Raw genomic sequence first — 18255 nt, forward strand, 5'->3', positions numbered from 1 at the left:
GTTTTTTTTTTTTTTTGACAGTGATTCTAGATGAAAGGCGCTGTGTGCCTGGATGCCTGTGGCCTCGAGGCCTTGGTTCACAGCGCAGGCAGCTTCTCTCAAACATCCAGCATGTGTGTTATCGATTTTCGAGCCAACCTGGGTTCATTTCACTGCCACCACTGACTAACTGTTACAAAAACTACAGCCATGCATAGCAGCATCACTTCATCTGAGACACATTCGTGTAAACTGAAAGGTGGGATATTGAAACTACCTCAGCTCTCAACTGGTTAAAAAAATACTAGATGCAGACTGACATATATCCAGATGGTGACTTTGTTTCCGCGTCCACTAATGGTCAATTCAGACCCTCGAATTATCACAATGAAAAAAGCAAATGCATGTAACATTTTATTGACAATTCATTTATGGTTGTAAAATGTTGTGATCAGACAGCATGTTCAAATGTGATGTCCACTCCACCTCCACCGTAGGTCTTTTCTGCTGCAGTCATGTGCACCCTCCACCTCCCCATCACCACCTAGTCTTTACAGATTCATCAGCCTCATCCGCAGCCTCAGAGTCAGCAGCCACCGCCACCACCAGTGTCTGGACTCCATGTGGAGGGATTTATCTTCTTGCCGCTCAGATGTCCCTCAATCACAAAATTTCTCCCTCTGGTGTCCAAGCACCGAAGACTTCTGTTAAATGTTAATCAGCACAAAGTACTCTTAACACTCATATTCTGTATTAAATATAATCTTTACTTCATTCTCCTGTCTCTCCTGAATGAAATGAAAGAATAAAGCATAGGACTTTCACCCAGGAGACCGAGGTTTGAGTCTTGCGTCAACGTTAGTTTATTTTTTGATTATATTTTGACATTGCAAGGATGCCCAGGTAATGTGAACATCAGCACAACTTTTTTGTAACTATTTTTGAGCCATAACAGGTGCCTTGACTGGATGTTCAAATACACAAACATCAACTTTCACACGAGAGCTTTCACCCGAGAGAGTGGTGTGCGCGTCCCGTAAGATTCTTAAGCCAAACCCTGTTCTTTTTTTCCTAAACCTAACCACGTGCTTTTATTGCCTAAACCTAACCGTGTGTTTGTTGTTGAAGGGAAAAAAAAGTCAATTCAGGGTGTTGTACCAAGGTAGCACATTTATTTTGAAAGAGACTGTATAAAAAAAAGAAATTTCCTGTGAAAACAGAAGTGTATCTTGAACGAAGACAATGCATGTAAGAGGCAGAAAGACACAGTGTCCCGGAACATCAATGACCAACACACCCAGGGTACCTTTCACGTTGTATGTGGACGTGGAAAGTCCATGACCAAAACATCAATATGTGACGAGGTTGGAGTGAGAATGTGTTGGTGCCGCCACAAAATCAGGCTGGAAGGGTCTTATGTATTTCGCCCACTTGGCCCAGAATTTAATGAACACGTGTTTCTAAAGATGAAGAGAAAAGCTCATCTTTGTCATGACATAAATATAATTTACAATATCTATCCACTCCTCAATTATTGAAGGTTCAGGAAGTAGCCAGGGCCTTGTGAGGGCTTTCTCACAACTTTTATTTTTTACTTGTTATTTACTAGTGTTTAAGCTGACCTGGGTTCATTTCATTGCCACTACTTTAACAAAAGCTAAAGCCGTGTGTAGCAGCATAACTTTATCTGTGACGCTTTTGTGTAAAGACTATGTCCGTATTTCAAAACTAGCTCATCTCTCAACACATTAAAAAAACATTTCACTAGATGCATACACAGACTGCCCTCATTTTCACAATTTTACAACTGTCAGGTGTTGTGAACATTTGAATGAATTAAATGCATGACATCTGCAACCTCTATTTTTTACTTGACATTTAATATTGTTTTAAGCACCATTGTGCTGCTGAGGGAACACATTTTGCAGCGTTAATTGACAATCAAGGAAGCTCTGACTATGCAAGAACGGAACATAAAGGGGAAATATGAGTGATCCACTTAGTCAAGAGGTGTGTGACACAAACTCTGGCACTTGAAACCTCTTGGGTTCGTGACAGCTTTTAAACAACATGATTTAAATGAAGCCACAATGAAGTCTTAGTTGACTTAAAACCATAAAAGTTGAAGACCAGACGGCAGTGTTGAACCTCACAGAGGATTATTCAGTTTAAAAACCAGTGTTGTGAACAGATTTACAGTTTATGCTGTTGTTTTAATAACACCATGGCACACTTTCAATGATTCAACTGGACTGAAACAGCATTTTTCATGAGGCAGCTCACATCGCTGAGAGTGTCTCCAGAGGAACGTGCTCTTTTTCCTTCAAAATGAGATTTGCGGGTGGTGCTGTGTTTAAAATGATGCAAATGAGTGCTTTCTTTTAGGTGCCGAGCACTAAAAACCGAGTGGAATGGGGCATAAATACATGACGAGTGAGGGCAAGAGGTTGAGGCTGAGTGATGTTTTATATCCCCACATTAATCCCTCTCCCTCTCTCTCTGGCTCATCCTCTCTCTCTTAGCATCTTTGCACTAATCTGAGATAATAGCTCAATTGCAGACTTCTTAATGATCACTTTGGGCAAGCCGGCTTTGAGACACGCAGACGCGGGGCAGTAGGCCAGTCGGGCCAGCGACCGAGCAAACAAAAACAAACACAGTTACACACATGTGGATGGGGACTAGACAGAGGCTGTAACAGAGCAACAGCCTCTGAGAGTTTTAGACACCGGATGCCAACAAATGCACAAAGTTCATCCAGTGAGAAAATGTCTAGTCACTGTCTAGCGATCAGACTGGGAGCTGATTTAAACCTGATTAATACTTGATTAGTATTGGACAAGAGCACTATTACTCACCACATTTACTGCTTAATGGTAAGGTGCTTTTTGTTGCTTTGTTACTTACATGCGCTGTGCATCTTGTTTGAATGTGCAATATGTAAATTGCGACACACTTTCTAACTGCACACATAATCATTATTGAAAAATATCAATAAATTAGGTCTCAAATTGCATGCAATTAATAAAAATCAGTTGTGAGGCAGAAAAATGCTGTCTTACTGTCAGTGAGTAAAATACTGTGAAATTTTATGTTTTTCAGTGACACATCATTTGGTGCTTTTTCTGGGTTTCCCTGGAAGTTAGAGCAACTAGAGCGAGACGGTATAGATCAGGTATGTCAAACTCATTTAAGTTCATAGGCCACATACAGTCCAATTTGATCTCAAGATGGGCCGCACCAATAAAACCATTGCATAATAAAGTACACATATAGTACCATAAGCTCCAATATTCCCCTTTTTTGTGTAAAGAATTACAAGTTCATTCTGTAGACGTCCATCCTTTTACAAAACAGATCAACAGCCTGAGATGTTTCAAGAAAAATAAGTGCAGATTCAACAGTATGTCTCAGTTTTTCCACATTCAGTCAGTCTACTTCTCACTGTCATTACATGTGCTTTATCCAGACATTTCCTTTCCAGATTCTTTTGAACTAAAGCTGCTGATTGACAATATTTTTCACAATGTTCAATATCTTGGAATATGGTCACAGTAAGTACTCATTGCTATATCAGAGAACTGTATGCTGGTCAGGGTGGACAAGCCTCTGAAGCAGAATTTTACCTGAAGTAGGTATTGTTTAACTTGCTCCTGAAGCCTGGCACCTCTTAGTCTAGTCATCTAGTGGGCCACAATGGACTCTTTGGCCCACGGGTTGTATGTTTGACACCCCTGGTATAGCTGCAGCTGGAGCAGCTACATGATTCGCCCACACATCAGTCCACGATCAGCCCCCCATGCTCCTTAGACTGGAAGTGGAGGCCCTGGAGAAAATGCTACATTAGCATTTAGCTAACTATGAAGTATTAGGTTAAAAGAGAGTAACATACAAAGCAAACAGTTAGTCCTTGACTGTCTCACTGTGATACTGGGCTGTTCTTATTACTCTTTGACTCTTTCCCCTGCATTACAACGAGCTCTTATGTTTTGTATAGTCATAGCAAAAAAGGATTATTTTGTGAGAATGGAAATCAGCTTCCCCTTCTTGCTTTACAAAATGGCTAAATGACATGGTTTCTTGTGTACATCTTGAAGAAATAGGGTACACTGCCCAACTAACTCATCAAGCTGTGATCAAAATTCATTGACAAGAAATCTGTATTTGTTTGTTTTCACTTGGATTTATTTGGTAGAAATCGTAATTACCAAAGAGAAGAAATGAATGTTTTATTTGTTTTGTTATTGAAGTGATAATGCCTCTAGACTTGTCACAATATCTACTTTTATTGGAGGATAAATTCTCAGAATTTCGCTAAACAATAAGTCATTTTAAGTATGTTTTATGCCACTGATACAATGACAATATAATAGCATAATAATGTAGTCACAGTGATGAACTTTTAATATGTGTCTGTTCAAACTGGAATGTGAAAAAAATCTTAAAATAACCTTAATGAATAAAAACTCATCGTTTCGTCATCGTTTTTGTCTGTTCATTCTGCTGTACACCAACACATCCCACAGCAGTGTGTGACCAGGCTGGTGACCAGCATATGGAGAAGTTGCCAGGCTGTTGTGGCTGTGTATGGTTGTTCCAAACGCGACGGAGGGTCCTGTTTGTTAAATTAATGAATTGTTAAATTGCCAATATGTCTTGTTTCTTCAGACTTCAATCATCCAATACGCCAAACAACAACAAACAAGATCAAAATCTGGCAAATTTTCATGGGCGCAACCCACATACTCAGCTCTGCTGCTCATCCCACAAATGCATGTTCCTTACAAATGTAGCACCATTTAAAAAGGGAAATAAACAGGCTTTCCAACTAGGGCTGCCACGATTAGTCGACTAATCGATGACTAATCAACTATTAAAATAACAGGTGACTATATAAGTAGTCGACTAATCGGTTTGAGTCATTTTCCATAGAAAAGTACTATAAAAGTTCCCCAAAATATTCTTATTGCAGCTTCTTACATTCAGATATTGGCAGCTTTACACACTCTCCCATGACGGTAAACTAAAACCCTCTGGCGTGAGTACAAAACAAGACATTAAATGACATAATTTCGGGGTTTGGGAGAGACAGACCGACATTTTTCAACATTTTTCGATACATTTGATTAGTCGACTAATCGAAGAATTAATCGAATTAGTCGCCAATGAAAACAATCGTTAGTTGCAGCCCTATTTCCAACAGTATAAGATTCACTGCCAAGAAGCATTGTTACAACAAAGAAATAATCAACAAAACACAAATTTCCTTACTTTCTGTGCTTAGTTTACAATCATCAGCACATCATCTGTATAGCAAAAAAATACCAAATAAAATAAGAAATTAGTTTTTTTTAGTCTAGTTTTAAGTATTACGTTAACATATAATTTTATTGTAGAATGGCTTGCTACTGAATCTTTCACAAGAAAAGAAAAAAGAAGCCATGATGGAGATGGGTTTGCCTTTACGATGGCATATACAGCAGTTGGCCCCACTTTTTTTTATTTAACACGAGTTCTTCTTTGAACATGGGTGTATATCTGAGGTGAGAGCTACAAGAGCCTGTTCTCTGGCCAACACGCTACCTGCACTGCACTACCTGCAATGTCTACATTTATGCCCCTGGTATCAATGTTTGTAGGTTATATGGGGCTGTGACGTGCTCCAGCCCATGCCGACTCTAAATCATCAGTTAACTGCTGCCAGGGAAAACACCATCTAGGAGGCTGGAAGCTCAGAAGTGGTTTCCTCAAATATATCCAATAATGATTTTATCCCCTTTCAAAAAATGTGTCCAATAGCTGTGGTTTCATCATAGCTTATATTTAATTACACCAAACGTGAGAGGAATTCAAATTTCAGCTCGACTTTACGACCCTCACTATAAACACGCTCTTTCAGAGCTTCTTGCTTAAATAAAAAAGATTAAAAAGGTACAGATAATTAGATAGAGGTCAGTTTGACTTTCATGAACTCAACAATATTTGCCGTTAAAAAGTTTGCTTTATCCAGACTATTAAAGTAGTTACACTAATTAGGGCTCTATCATGATGAACTGCAAGTGAGTGAGTTAACAGAACATAAATTGACCACAGACCCAATGGAAAACATGCCTCATTGCATGGAGAGATAAAGGCGTAATCCCCTCCATGCTGTGTAACAGTTGTCAACAGCCATGGAGATTATGGAGAGAATTTGATAGGAACACAAACATCCTTGCCGACTCACCCTGCAGGTCAGAATGATTTCTTTCCCCACTTTCTATCACTTTCTACCCACTCTCTTTGTTTTTACAGCTCATCAACAACGCCTCACTTCTACGCTGTCAGACGCATCCCTTCACACAGCACTGACAAGCGGAGGCAAAGACTGTGGGGGGAAAATACATTCACACAAACCGAGACATGTTTTCAACACTGATAAGTCAAAAACACAATATGACGGGTCTCTCTCTTCTCCCTGAAACCTCTACGACACGGAGCTGAACGTCACGTGTTATTCTTCCGCATTCACAAGTAGAGCTCAGTAGTTGGCCGAACTGCTTCCTCGTGTACAAACAGATGACATAACTTCACATTTTATGAAATACTGCTGTCAGCGAGCCTGGCCGGGAAGTGTCCACACAGTGGGGAGGACTTACAAACAACAACGACAACAACAGAGCCATGAGTACTCAAAAAGTAGAGCTGACTGGAAGTGTTTGTGCTCCAGTCGCCCCTCAGTGCCAAAGGGAACAGAGGCACAATGCTGCAGCAGCTCAGGATTTCGTTTTTGTTGGATTCTGTTGGCGAGAGGAGAGGAGAGGAGAGGAGAGGAGAGGAGAGGAGAGGAGATACAAAGAGGGTAGCTATATTGTTGATGGTAATGGGGCCAAACTGGTTCTAAATGGGTAAGTTTAAAGGGACAGTTCACCCCCCCAAAAAAAACCAACATATTTGTCCTCTTACCTGTAGTGCTATTTCTCCATCTCGATTGTTTTGGTGTGAGTTGCTGAGTGTTGGAGATATCAGCTGTAGAGACGTCTGCCTTCTCTCCAATATAATGGAACTAAATGGCACTCAGCTTGTGGTGCTCAAAGCGCCCAAAAAAAATACATTTGAGAAACTCAACATCAATGTCTCTTTCCAGAAATTATGACCTGGTTCCTCAAGATAATCCAGAAACCTTGTTGTGAGCAGTTTCATGTAGGAACTATTTTCTTTCTACTGAACTACACCCACCAATCGTATCACCATGCAGAAGGAAGCATGCATCCACTGCTAGCTCACCTAGCGCTGCTGAGCTAACTAACATTACAGCTCATGTGGAATTTAAACTTCTGCATCGACTCAAACTAGCCTCATGTGCACCTCCCCAGAGATGTAACTACACGTCGCAGCAATGCAGACCTCCTGTCTGCTTCTGTAAGCTGAAACCATTTCCCACACTGGAAACAAAGCTTTTATTTAAATTCACAAAATAAGAAACAATACATTGTGAAAACAATAAAGCCTCCACAAATTAGCATCTTATGTCTTATGTGTGATTTATCATGGCTTTATATGGGTAGTGGAATAGTCCACTAGCCACCAGGCTAATTCATACAATGTCAACTGCCATAGGCCTGTGCTAATAACGTTAGCATGTTGTATTTGTTCGCGTTTAGTATAAGACAGGCCAAATTTTTTAACGTTGCTGTTAAATGTTGCTGTTGTTCCTGGCTTCATATTAGTGGAGGAAAAGTCCGCTAGCTGCTATGCTAATTTATACAATGTAAAATGCCATAGGCTTGTGCTAAAAATGTTAGCATGTTGTATTTGTGGGGAAAATATGTCCAGATAAGGACAAGTGCTTTGTGTTTGAATGCTGCGAGTTATAGTGAAGCTGATTTGTGTACTTCAGTTTGAAATTGTCTCTATTAAGCCATGTTTAATGTGTGTTTAATGTGTGTTTTGAGTGTGTTTTGGGTGTGTTTTGTACATGAACATAAAAATAAAATCAACTAAATTTCACAGCACTTCACAGAAACCCAGACGCCGACCAGTGTTTTGGAGGTGTAACTGCACAGTGACACAGAAACTGCACAAGTATAAATGCTCACAACGTCTGCTCTGCATAGAGCTGACACACAAGTATAAATCCTGCTTCAGTCAAGGAGAACGCCATTAATGTTCACATCTCGCATTGTCACAAGCACAAGCCTCTCATTCATGTGTAGACTTTTCCCTCTGCGTGGTGATAGGGTTGGCAGGTGTAGTTCAGTACAAAGAAAACAGTATCTTGTAATGTATTTTTTTTGGTGCTTTGAGCACCACAAGCCGTGTACCATCTAGTTCCATTATATTGGAGAAGGCAGACATCTCTATGGCCGATATCTCCAACACTCTGCAACTCACACCAAAACAAGACTGATAAGACAGATTGATAAGCAGCACTACAGGTAAAAGGAAAAATAAGTACTTCTGATTTGGGGATTAACTGTCATGTTTAAACAGGTAAAGAGAGGCATAGGTAACAAGATATAACTATAAGTGAGCATTTAAAGGTCTTGAAGAGATATCTGACAGCAAAGCCTTTTATCTTTCTTGAATAAAGAGAAGGCGGTAGAAAAAAATCAAATGGAGAGGATAAGCAACACAAAAAGCAAATCTCACAATGTGAGGCCCACTTACTTTCAGTTACCATTGAATAACTTGTTTCTCAATGATCAGCTGTATCCAATGCAACACCTGAAGCCTTTCACAGAAAATGATGGGATTTCGAAGATCAAGCAATTGTGACTATTGTCAAGAGATGAAGCACTCAGAAGGGCCACGGTGCCTTTTCTTCACAGGAACATACAAAAAGCTCTAAAGAAAAGCAATAATATGGTTGGAAGCCAAAAGTAATTTTAAATAATGTGTTCAATTTACAGACTGAGCAAGAAAGTAGAGAGGATCCGAATAACAGACCACAACATAAATAAAACATACCTGCACACTGAATCTACACTCATGTTTGTACTCTTTCCGCAACTGGTGTCAGGTGTAAGCTGAGCAAAAAGCAAGTGAGGTTCGAACACTGTTGAATAAAGCATCAAGCAGGGGTGGAAGGATACTGTGCATTTCCTAAACTTTGTGTGTTGGCAGGACTTCAATGACAACAACTGCAGCAGAGGAGGCTGCATCCATTGAAAGGCTTTTTTGGAATAAAGAAATTAACTTTGACTACAGGAGGTGTGGACGAGCGCCAGCAGCCTCAAAAAGGAGTTTGCCTCTGAAGGAGTTGTGCGGATTTATTAGGTAAAAAGAACACAAAGGGAGGAGGCACACAGTTTGTTGCTGACTCTGCATCTCAGAGGAAAACAAAAGAACACTTTGAGCTCGACGTGGCGATGTGAAAATGCTGCCCTGCAGGTATCGATGTTATATTCATGAACATGGATGAAATAGATCGTTATCACATTCAGGGATGAGAAGAAAGTCAAGCAGATGCGCTGGACTTTGAAGGTAATGCAGGAAGATGGAAACTGGGTGATATGCCGCTATAATCAGGGTGAGGATTAAACAGCGGCTCCATGTCAGAGTTGGAACAAATCTCACTTTGAGAATTCAAGGCAGAAACTTTGTGCCCTCTGCTGTCATCATCCTCACTCAGAAATGTTACGCAACCAGTACACAATATATAGTTTCTATTATGATTCATGTGGACTCAACTTTTCAATTATTTGTCAGAAAAGTTTAGCACTCATCAGCATGCATGAATTTGTGTTTATGCGTGTATGCATTTCTGCTCACATACGTGTGGTCCATACTTGTGTCCATGCATACTTATGAGTGCAATTATGCATGTATGAATGTATGGGTGCATGCAGTGAGTGACTGGTCAGCGGGGAATAGAGTTTGGATGATGGGGGATGGTGATGGGCTGCAGTCTGGGGGTGGACTGGTGGGGGATGGGGTTAGCAGGAACAGGGCGGAGGATGGAGGAGGATCATGATGCATAAAGAGTCTGTGAGTGTTTTAATATATTTACACCTGTTCTGTGAGGTTCAGTGCAAGTCAGGTTGGAAATGAGGCGACACTGGCGTGACAAATAAGGAGCTGCAGCAAAGGTTTCTTCTTGTCAGCATATTTCATAACCATGGTCTGCTGCACACATTCAGTCACCGCACTCTCAGGCTTGGCATTGTGTTGCAAAATAACAAATTGTGAATACGAGAAGAATAAAGAAAAAAACGAGACCATCCGTTCAACCACTCAGAAACTTAATTAAAAAACTCAACCACTTCGTAGTCAACAAGAAACTAACTGTATAATTCCTGCAGAGGATTTGCTGTGTGTACACGCTAAATCCTTACAGCACTCTCCTCCTGTGCAGCATATGTTGTGCAGGTTTACACTTCACTGCTCTACACTGTCTGTCCCTCTGTCTGTTAGCCTCCTCAGATGTAGAAATGGAAAAAGAGTATACAGAAGCAACCCCAGAGAGTGACTTTAATAGGAACGCATTAATTAAATATCGCCGGAGCTGCACAGTGTGGCAGAGACGCCTGTCTCCAAATCAAACAGGGTAAAAATTGAACAACTACTATTCTTGTAGCCAGACGCTAGCAAAAAAGACTAGCATTGTAGGTTTCGGAAAACCCCAAATTCACTGCATTCACACATTTCATAAGTATCATGTTAACGTTTTTAAGTGACTTAGTATGTGAGCTGACTTTATCACTGGAGGGTGGAAGGGATGGTGGATGGTGTGTCACATAGGCAAAACACCTAGCAAGCTGCAGACCACTGTTCAAGGGCAACAAACAACAAATCCTCCTGTGCTGTAGGGAGTCATTGCTGTGTTCCAAGAGCTTCTCGAGGCACAAAAAAGCAGCTGCCAATTATGTGTTACCAGTGGCTTTATAGGCACCAGACGTGGTTGTTCTGTTGTGACCCATCGCCGTTTTTCCAGCGGTGTTTTTAGCAACTTATCACTGTTGTTCCAGGAGGAAAGGCGCCAAACGTGGGTGTTTTGTAGCCACCAACTGCTTTTTTTTAAGCTGCTTTCTAGGCATGAAAAGCAGTTGTCATATACAGAGACATCGCTGCTTTTCCTGCCAGTATAGTGGCATGAAAAGAGATTCTTTTTTAACCAAAATGAAATTGCTTTTCCTGCCGAGATATGGCAACAAAAAGTGACTGTCGCAGAGATATCGCTGCTTTGCCTGACAGGATAGTGGCATGAAAAGTGTTTTGGTAAAATGCAATTACAAGTGCTTTTCCTGCTGTGATAGTGCCACAAAAATTGACTGTTTTGCAAAGACATTGTTGCTTTTCCTGCTAGGGTTAAGCCTCCCAAAACTGGTATTTTTACCAAAACATAACTGCTTTTCCTGCCGTGCTAGTGCCACAAAAAGCAAAGTGTTTTTGTGCTGCCTTTCCTGCTGGGATAGTGGCATGAAAAGTGAATGTTGCAGAGACGTCGCTGCTTTGTCTGACAGGATAGTGGCATGAAAAGTGGTTGTTTTTTTTACCAACACATTGTTCCTTTCCTGCCAAGATAGTAGCATGAAAAGTAATTGTTTTTTACCGAAACATGACGGCTTTTCCTGCCATGCTAGTGCCACAAAAACTGATTAGACATCACTGCTTTTCCTGCCAGGATGGTGGCATAAAAAGCAGTTCTTTTTTTACCGAAATATAACTGCTTTTACTGCCGATATGTTGCAAAGACATCTTTGCTTTTCCTGCCAAGACAGTAGCATGAAAACAAATTGTTTTTAACAAATACATAACTGCTTTTCCTGCTGTGCTAGTGCCAAAAAAAGTGATTGTTTTGCAAAGACACTGTTGCTTTTCCTGCCAGGATTAAGCCTCCCAGAGCTGGTATTTTAAGCCAAAAGTGGTTGTTTTTTACCGAAACATAACTGCTTTTCCTGCTGAGATATGGCCACAAAATGTGACTGTTTGTTGCAGAGACATCGCTGCTTTGTCTGACAGGATAGTGGCATGAAAAGTGGTTGTTGTTCTTACTGATGCATTGCTGCTTTTCCTGCCAGGATAGTGGCATGAAAAGTGGTTGTTGTTCTTACTGATGCATTGCTGCTTTTCCTGTCAGGATAGTGGCATGAAAAGTGGTTCTTTTTTACCTAAACATAACTGCTTTATCTGCCAGGCTATTGCCACAAAAAAGTGATTGTTTTGCATAGATATTGTTGCTTTTCCTGCCAGGATTAAGCCTCCCAAAGCTGGTATTTTAAGCCAAAACTCGTTTTTTACCGAAACATAACTGCTTTCCTTGCTGAGATAGTGCCACAAAAAGTGATTGTTTGTTGCAGAGACGTCGCTGCTTTGTCTGACAGGATAGTGGCATTAAAAGTGGTTGTTTTTTTACTGACACATAACTGCTTTTCCTATCAGGCTACTGCTACAAAAAGCAATTGTTTTGCAAAGACATCATTGCTTTTCCTGCCAGGATTATTCTCCCCAAAGCTGATATTTTGAGCCAAAACATGGTGTTTTTCTCAACATAACCAAGTGTTGTTTGTGCCTAAACCTAACCACATGTTAACCACAGCGCTGTTGAATTGTGAAGATCAGACAGTGGTTCAGCACTATGAGGATGCCAGTGCAGAGACAAATCTGACTCTGCTATGCAGGCCAGCCAGCCTCATCTGCCCGCCCACGCAGATACAGCACACACAAGGAAAGGAAATGGACACACGGTGAAGGCCACTCTCTAATATAATGACAAGTAATGCCGGACTGTCATAATCATCAAACGGTGGGTTGACAGTAGTCTCTGCTTAAAAGGCTTTCAGGAGGAGTGTTTTCACTCAGACCCTAAATGTGTCTGAGGCTCTGCCTGATGGAAAACACACAGGGGGTAATAAAACCTCGCTGGCAATTTCTGATTTCATTCATAAAGGAAATACTGAGGAAATAAAGCTTGACAGTGTAATGATTTCCTCCCAACATCAGGGGTTTGTGTGTGTTTGTGTGTGAGGCAGTGACACATGAATGTTTTAAGAGCAAAGACGCTCCAAATGACCGGCTTTCTTTGGCATGCCCGCGGACTCGTCCTGCTGGCCTCAGAAACAGGGTAACAAAGGCAACACCTTCAGACTGACACGCAAAGGAACCATGAGGTGTCTGTACACAACAGGTCTGTGTGTGTGGGAGTGTGTGAGAGAAGGAGACAAAAACAAAGACAGAGCGAAAGAGGTATGAGGAGAAATACAGAGTAAGTATGTATGCCTGTGTGGGGAGGTGCAGGAATTTCTCCCGAGCCACAATTAACCCAGACACAAAAGAACATTGCTGCACAGCAAACATGCACGGCTTGGATTCAGCTTTGGCACAACTTCACTGGTTTCAGCGCGAGCATCCTTCCAAAATATAGGCCACTGGCTCGCAGTCAGAAAGGAAACTGGAATTCTATTATTTCCGCACAGAACAACACGTCCAAGATACCTGTCAGAGCTTTGTGCAGTAGACCGATGCACCACGCAATCTGTCTCTCAGCTGGACAGCTTCTTATTTGAAGATGATTGGAAAATGGTTCCACCCAATCAACCCTCATTTTTATAAAAAAGAAAGCATGCTTGTTGAGTTTCTATATATAGGGTGCAGCGGGGATGAAATCACCTGCACACACTCAGGCCTGAGGCACACACACACACACACACACACACCTAATCCCCACTCAAAACATGATTTTATTTGTGCCTCTTTGTAAACTCTGAAAGCTTTTATGTCTTCCTAAAAATAAGGCGCTGCCCTGCATAATAAGAAAAAAGAGTGGAAAATAGATAAAATGCTAATAGGATAGCAAATGCACCATAAAAATAATACGAAATTATGAGAGGACGGAGACCTAGGGGAGATACGGGTGCATTTTTTGGTTCACAACTGTTAACATTATGGGAAAATACAGCTCATTAAGATAAAGCTTCAATACACAGTCCAGTCATGAACACACCATTAAGTCAAGCTCTAATGGATAGCTGATGGGAGCAGTTCCAGGTATTGTCTCTTGATGAGATTAATGGCATGAATCTAATTAGTTTTTTAACTTTTTGAACATACACCCACCAGCCACTTTATTAGGTACACCTTGCTACTACCAGGTGGGACCCCTTTTGCCTTCACAACTGCCTTAATTCTTGGTGTCACAGATTCAACAAGGTGCTGGAAACACTCCTCAGAGATTCTGGTCCATATTGACATGATAGCATCACACAGTTGCTGCAGATTTGTCGGCTGCACATCCATGATGTGAAATTCCTGTTCCACCACATCCCAAAGGTGCTCTATTGGACTGAGATCTGGTGACTGTGGAGGCCATTGGAGTACAGTGAACTCATTGTCATGTTCAAGAAACCAGTTTGAGATGATTTGAGCTTTGTGACTTGGTGCACACCATTACACCACCACCAGCAGCAGCCTGAACCCTTGATACAAGGCAGGATGGATCCATGCTTTCATGTTGTTTACACCAAATTCTGACCCTACCATCTGAATGTGGCAGCAGAAATCCAGACTCATCAGACCAGGCAACGTTTTTCCAATCTTCTATTGTCCAGTTTTGGTGAGCCTGTGTGAACTGTAGCCTCAGTTTCCTGTTGCTAGCTGACAGGAGTGGCACCTGGTGTGGTCTTCTGCTGCTGTAGCCCATCTGCTTCAAGGTTGGACGTGTTGTTGGTTCAGAGATGGTCTTCTGCAGACCTTGGTTGTAAGCAGTGGTTATTTGAGTTACTGTTGCCTTTCTATCATCTTGAACCAGTCTGGCCATTCTCCTCTGACCTCTGGCATCAACAAGACATTTTCTCTTTTTGGGACCATCCTCTGTAAACCCTAGAGATGGTTGTGTGTGAAAATCCCAGCAGACCAGCCCGTCTGGCACCAACAACCATGTCACTTAAATCACCTTTCTTCTCCATTCTGATGCTCGGTTTGAACTTCAGCAGGTCGTCTTGACCAGGTGTACCTAATAAAGTGGCTGGTGAGTGTATATCATAAGTAAAAAACGACTGGATTGACTCTAAGATCTTTATTTTTTTAGTGCACATTTTTACAGGGTTAATTGTTGTGTGTGGGTGGCACAGGGAAGGGTGGGAAGGGTGGGAGGAGTTGCAGTGACCTAATAAGTTTTTTTTGTCCCATTTTGATATTATTGCAAAACGTTATTCCTATTTATTGTGACATCCACACAACACCCCTCTCATCACAATCTTAATTTTTCCTCTGGTTTTAACACTTACGACAGTTTTCTTCATCACTGTTGTCTGAGCAGTCGTCATCGTCGTCACACCTCCAGATAGTCGGTATACACCTTTTGTTGTTGCACTGAAACTGTCCATCCTCACACTCATCCGTTGCTGGAAGAGGGAAAAGAAAGCAGGGTGAGTAGCGTCCAGATGGATCAGCAACACACGCATATAGTGGAGGAGGAACCGCTTGTAGTTCAACTGTCATTTGCAAATGAATGCCTAATTGATATTCAGCATTCATTCAGGTCAATTGGCTGAGGCGCTGGGAGCGTCATGCTCCGCGTTTTCTTTCACTTATTGATCCACTTCAGCACCGTAATTAAAGGCTGTTGCGGGGAGAAGAGGGGACACAGCGGCAGCAGAGGAGGCCCCGTGTCTGCCGGACATCATTCACAACATGAAGACAAAGATTCAGTGTGAGCTACTACAGCTACTACCTCTGATGCAGTATGGACGCTCACAGGAAACACATGACAGACCCTGAACCCCCACAGCAATTCACTCAGCCACGCAGCCATCACACATTTAAATTAAACAAGTCACAATCTCATGTATTCATAATGGAGAGGAGTGTTTTTCCTCTTTCTCTCTCTTGGTAGAAAGAGCTCAGGCGCGCTGCTGACTGAGTACCGGTGGCAGCGCTTCCCATCTCTCACCTCCACAGCCCCATCACTCACTCACACACACACACACACACACTACAACACACACACTACGGTTTATGTTTTATTAAATTAACGTCTCGCGCAGGGAGGAGAGAGAAAAGAGACACAACTGACCTTCTGAGAGATGGAGCCTCAGGAGTAAGGAATGAAAAAGTAGCAGTGTCCTTATATCCGTCCACATTTCTGAAGGAGGTGATGGAGCTCATTCACATCCACAAAACAAAGCCCGAAAGCCGCTCTTGTTGTAACGCTGCGACGCTGCTGCCTGCGTCCCCGCTCCGGAACACCCCCTCCCTCCGCCTCACTGGCTGCCCGGCGCGTGACGACAGCGCTTGGGGCGGGGCCAAGAGTAGAATAGAAAAGAATAGATTAAAAATGTATTTGTAGTATTTTTGAGACTTTAAAACCATTCTTGACATTGGAAACAGATGATATATGTTTATTTTTTTCTTATTATTTAAATGACGTATTTTCATATACACTCACTGGCCACTTTATTAGGTACACCTGTTAGGCATGTAGACATGGGCAAGACGACCTGCTGAAGTTCAAACTGAGCATCAGAATGGGGAAGAAAGGTGATTTAAGTGACTTTGAACGTGGCATGGTTGTTGGTGCCAGAAACTGCTGATCTACTGGGATTTTCACCCACAACCATCTCTAGGGTTTACAGAGGATGGTCCAAAAAAGAGAAATATCCAATGAGCTGAAATTGGGTTACAATTCACACAGGCTCACCAAAACTGGACAATAGAAGATTGGAAAAACGTTGCCTGGTCTGATGAGTCTGGATTTCTGCTGCCACATTCAGATGGTAGGGTCAGAATTTGGTGTAAACAACATGAAAGCATGGATCCATCCTGCCTTGTATCAAGGGTTCAGGCTGCTGGTGGTGGTGTAATGGTGTGGGGGAGATTTTCTCGGCACACTTTGGGCCCCTTAGTACCAACTGAGCATGGTTTAAACACCACAGCCTACCTGAGTATTGGTGCTGACCGTGTCCATCCCTTTATGACCACAGTGTACCCATCTTGGCCTGCTTTTCCTGCTGGGCTGTGCCACAAAAGTGCCACATGTTTTTCAAGCCCAAACATGATCTTCTCCTAACCATAACCAAATGTTTCTTGTCCCTGAAGCTAACCACACAATACCCACAACATAATGTTTCATAGTATCCATGATATAATAACATACACATGTAAAGTATCCGTGGTTTGCAGAAACACGCAATGCCAACATTTTAATAAATTTTATTTATTTGACCCTCTTATTAAGTTAACATAACTCAAATCTGAATTTTAACTCTTATTTTAATTCAACAGGGAACACCTCTGGATATAAAACTGCCCTCACTCTATTTTTGTTTCCCTTTCTAGTCTCATTTCATTCACTACTGCAGCTATGTTAAATCTTTATACATCCATGTGAATTCAGCCTTAAACTGTACACCATATCTTAATGTGCTGTAGGTTGGTGATGGCAAACCCACACAGAAACACAACACACAAAGAGGTAAACAGAAATGTCTGGAGGCCCCACACACCCACACAAATGTTTTCAATCACCCTGGCTGATTACCTCTAATCTAAATACTCACAATGGTAAAGGTGTAATTTGTCCCACCTGGTAAACAAACTAACAGGAGAGTGAGCTGTCAGTCAAACGCAGCCTGTACATCCCACACAGTCTTAGGAAGACGTCTAAAAGGCCTTTTTACAGTGTGACTTGTCACAGAAAGAAAATCACAGGTGTTTCTACTACGGCTGTGCTCTGTGACAGCCTGTTCAGCCTTCATTAATTTCATTATTTACACCTGTGTCCGACTGTGACATTACAACATGTCTACAGTGACAAAAAACATCTGTGGGTGGATTACAATAAACGGATTTTAAACATCCACCACAGCACCCATCAGAGAGTACTTTTCAGATCTAAAACAACATCTCCACAACAAAATAATGGAACCAACAAAAGTAATTTTTAAGATTTAATAGCAGCTTTTCCTTCAACACGTGTATCCACAAAATACACTCACAAACCATTAGCACTACTATTAACACCTGTTTGGTGTAATTCCAGCCTGTGCTGGCTTTGTTTTGTTCATAATATGGGTCTAATATTGATTTTTGTTTTTAAATAAACAATAAATAAACATCATTTTCTTTTTCTGGTATCACCGTGGCAGATTTGGGATATTTAGGACTTTTATGTGGAAAATAAAACACAAAGTTAACTCATCACCAAATACGCTGGCTTGTGGACTGCTTTTCAAAAATAACCTGCTAGCTAACTTTGTCTCTCAGTCAATGTGGCCAAGGTTCTACTGTAAACACTCATCTGTCATTTAGTCCACCATCTCCATGACGGCATATTCCTGTAATATTGCTATTGTGCCA

At 41.5% G+C, this 18255-nt stretch overlaps 1 protein-coding gene across 3 annotated transcripts in view; it reads right to left on the minus strand.

Annotated features, from left to right (window-relative positions):
- Nucleotides 1–16108, minus strand: part of LOC125902063 (low-density lipoprotein receptor-related protein 8-like) — a 156936-nt gene extending 140828 nt beyond the window's left edge. For all 3 annotated transcript variants that reach the window (XM_049598161.1, XM_049598162.1, XM_049598160.1), the window contains exons 1-2: nt 15974–16108; nt 15186–15302 (exon numbers count right to left, since the gene is read on the minus strand). In XM_049598161.1, coding sequence (XP_049454118.1) covers nt 15186–15302; nt 15974–16040 — 184 coding nt within the window. In that variant the 5' untranslated portion in view covers nt 16041–16108. The remainder of the gene's footprint in view (nt 1–15185; nt 15303–15973) is intronic.
- Nucleotides 16109–18255: the final 2147 nt, after the last annotated feature.

Source organism: Epinephelus fuscoguttatus, linkage group LG15, assembly GCF_011397635.1.
Source record: "Epinephelus fuscoguttatus linkage group LG15, E.fuscoguttatus.final_Chr_v1".
Classification (NCBI taxonomy): domain Eukaryota; kingdom Metazoa; phylum Chordata; class Actinopteri; order Perciformes; family Serranidae; genus Epinephelus; species Epinephelus fuscoguttatus.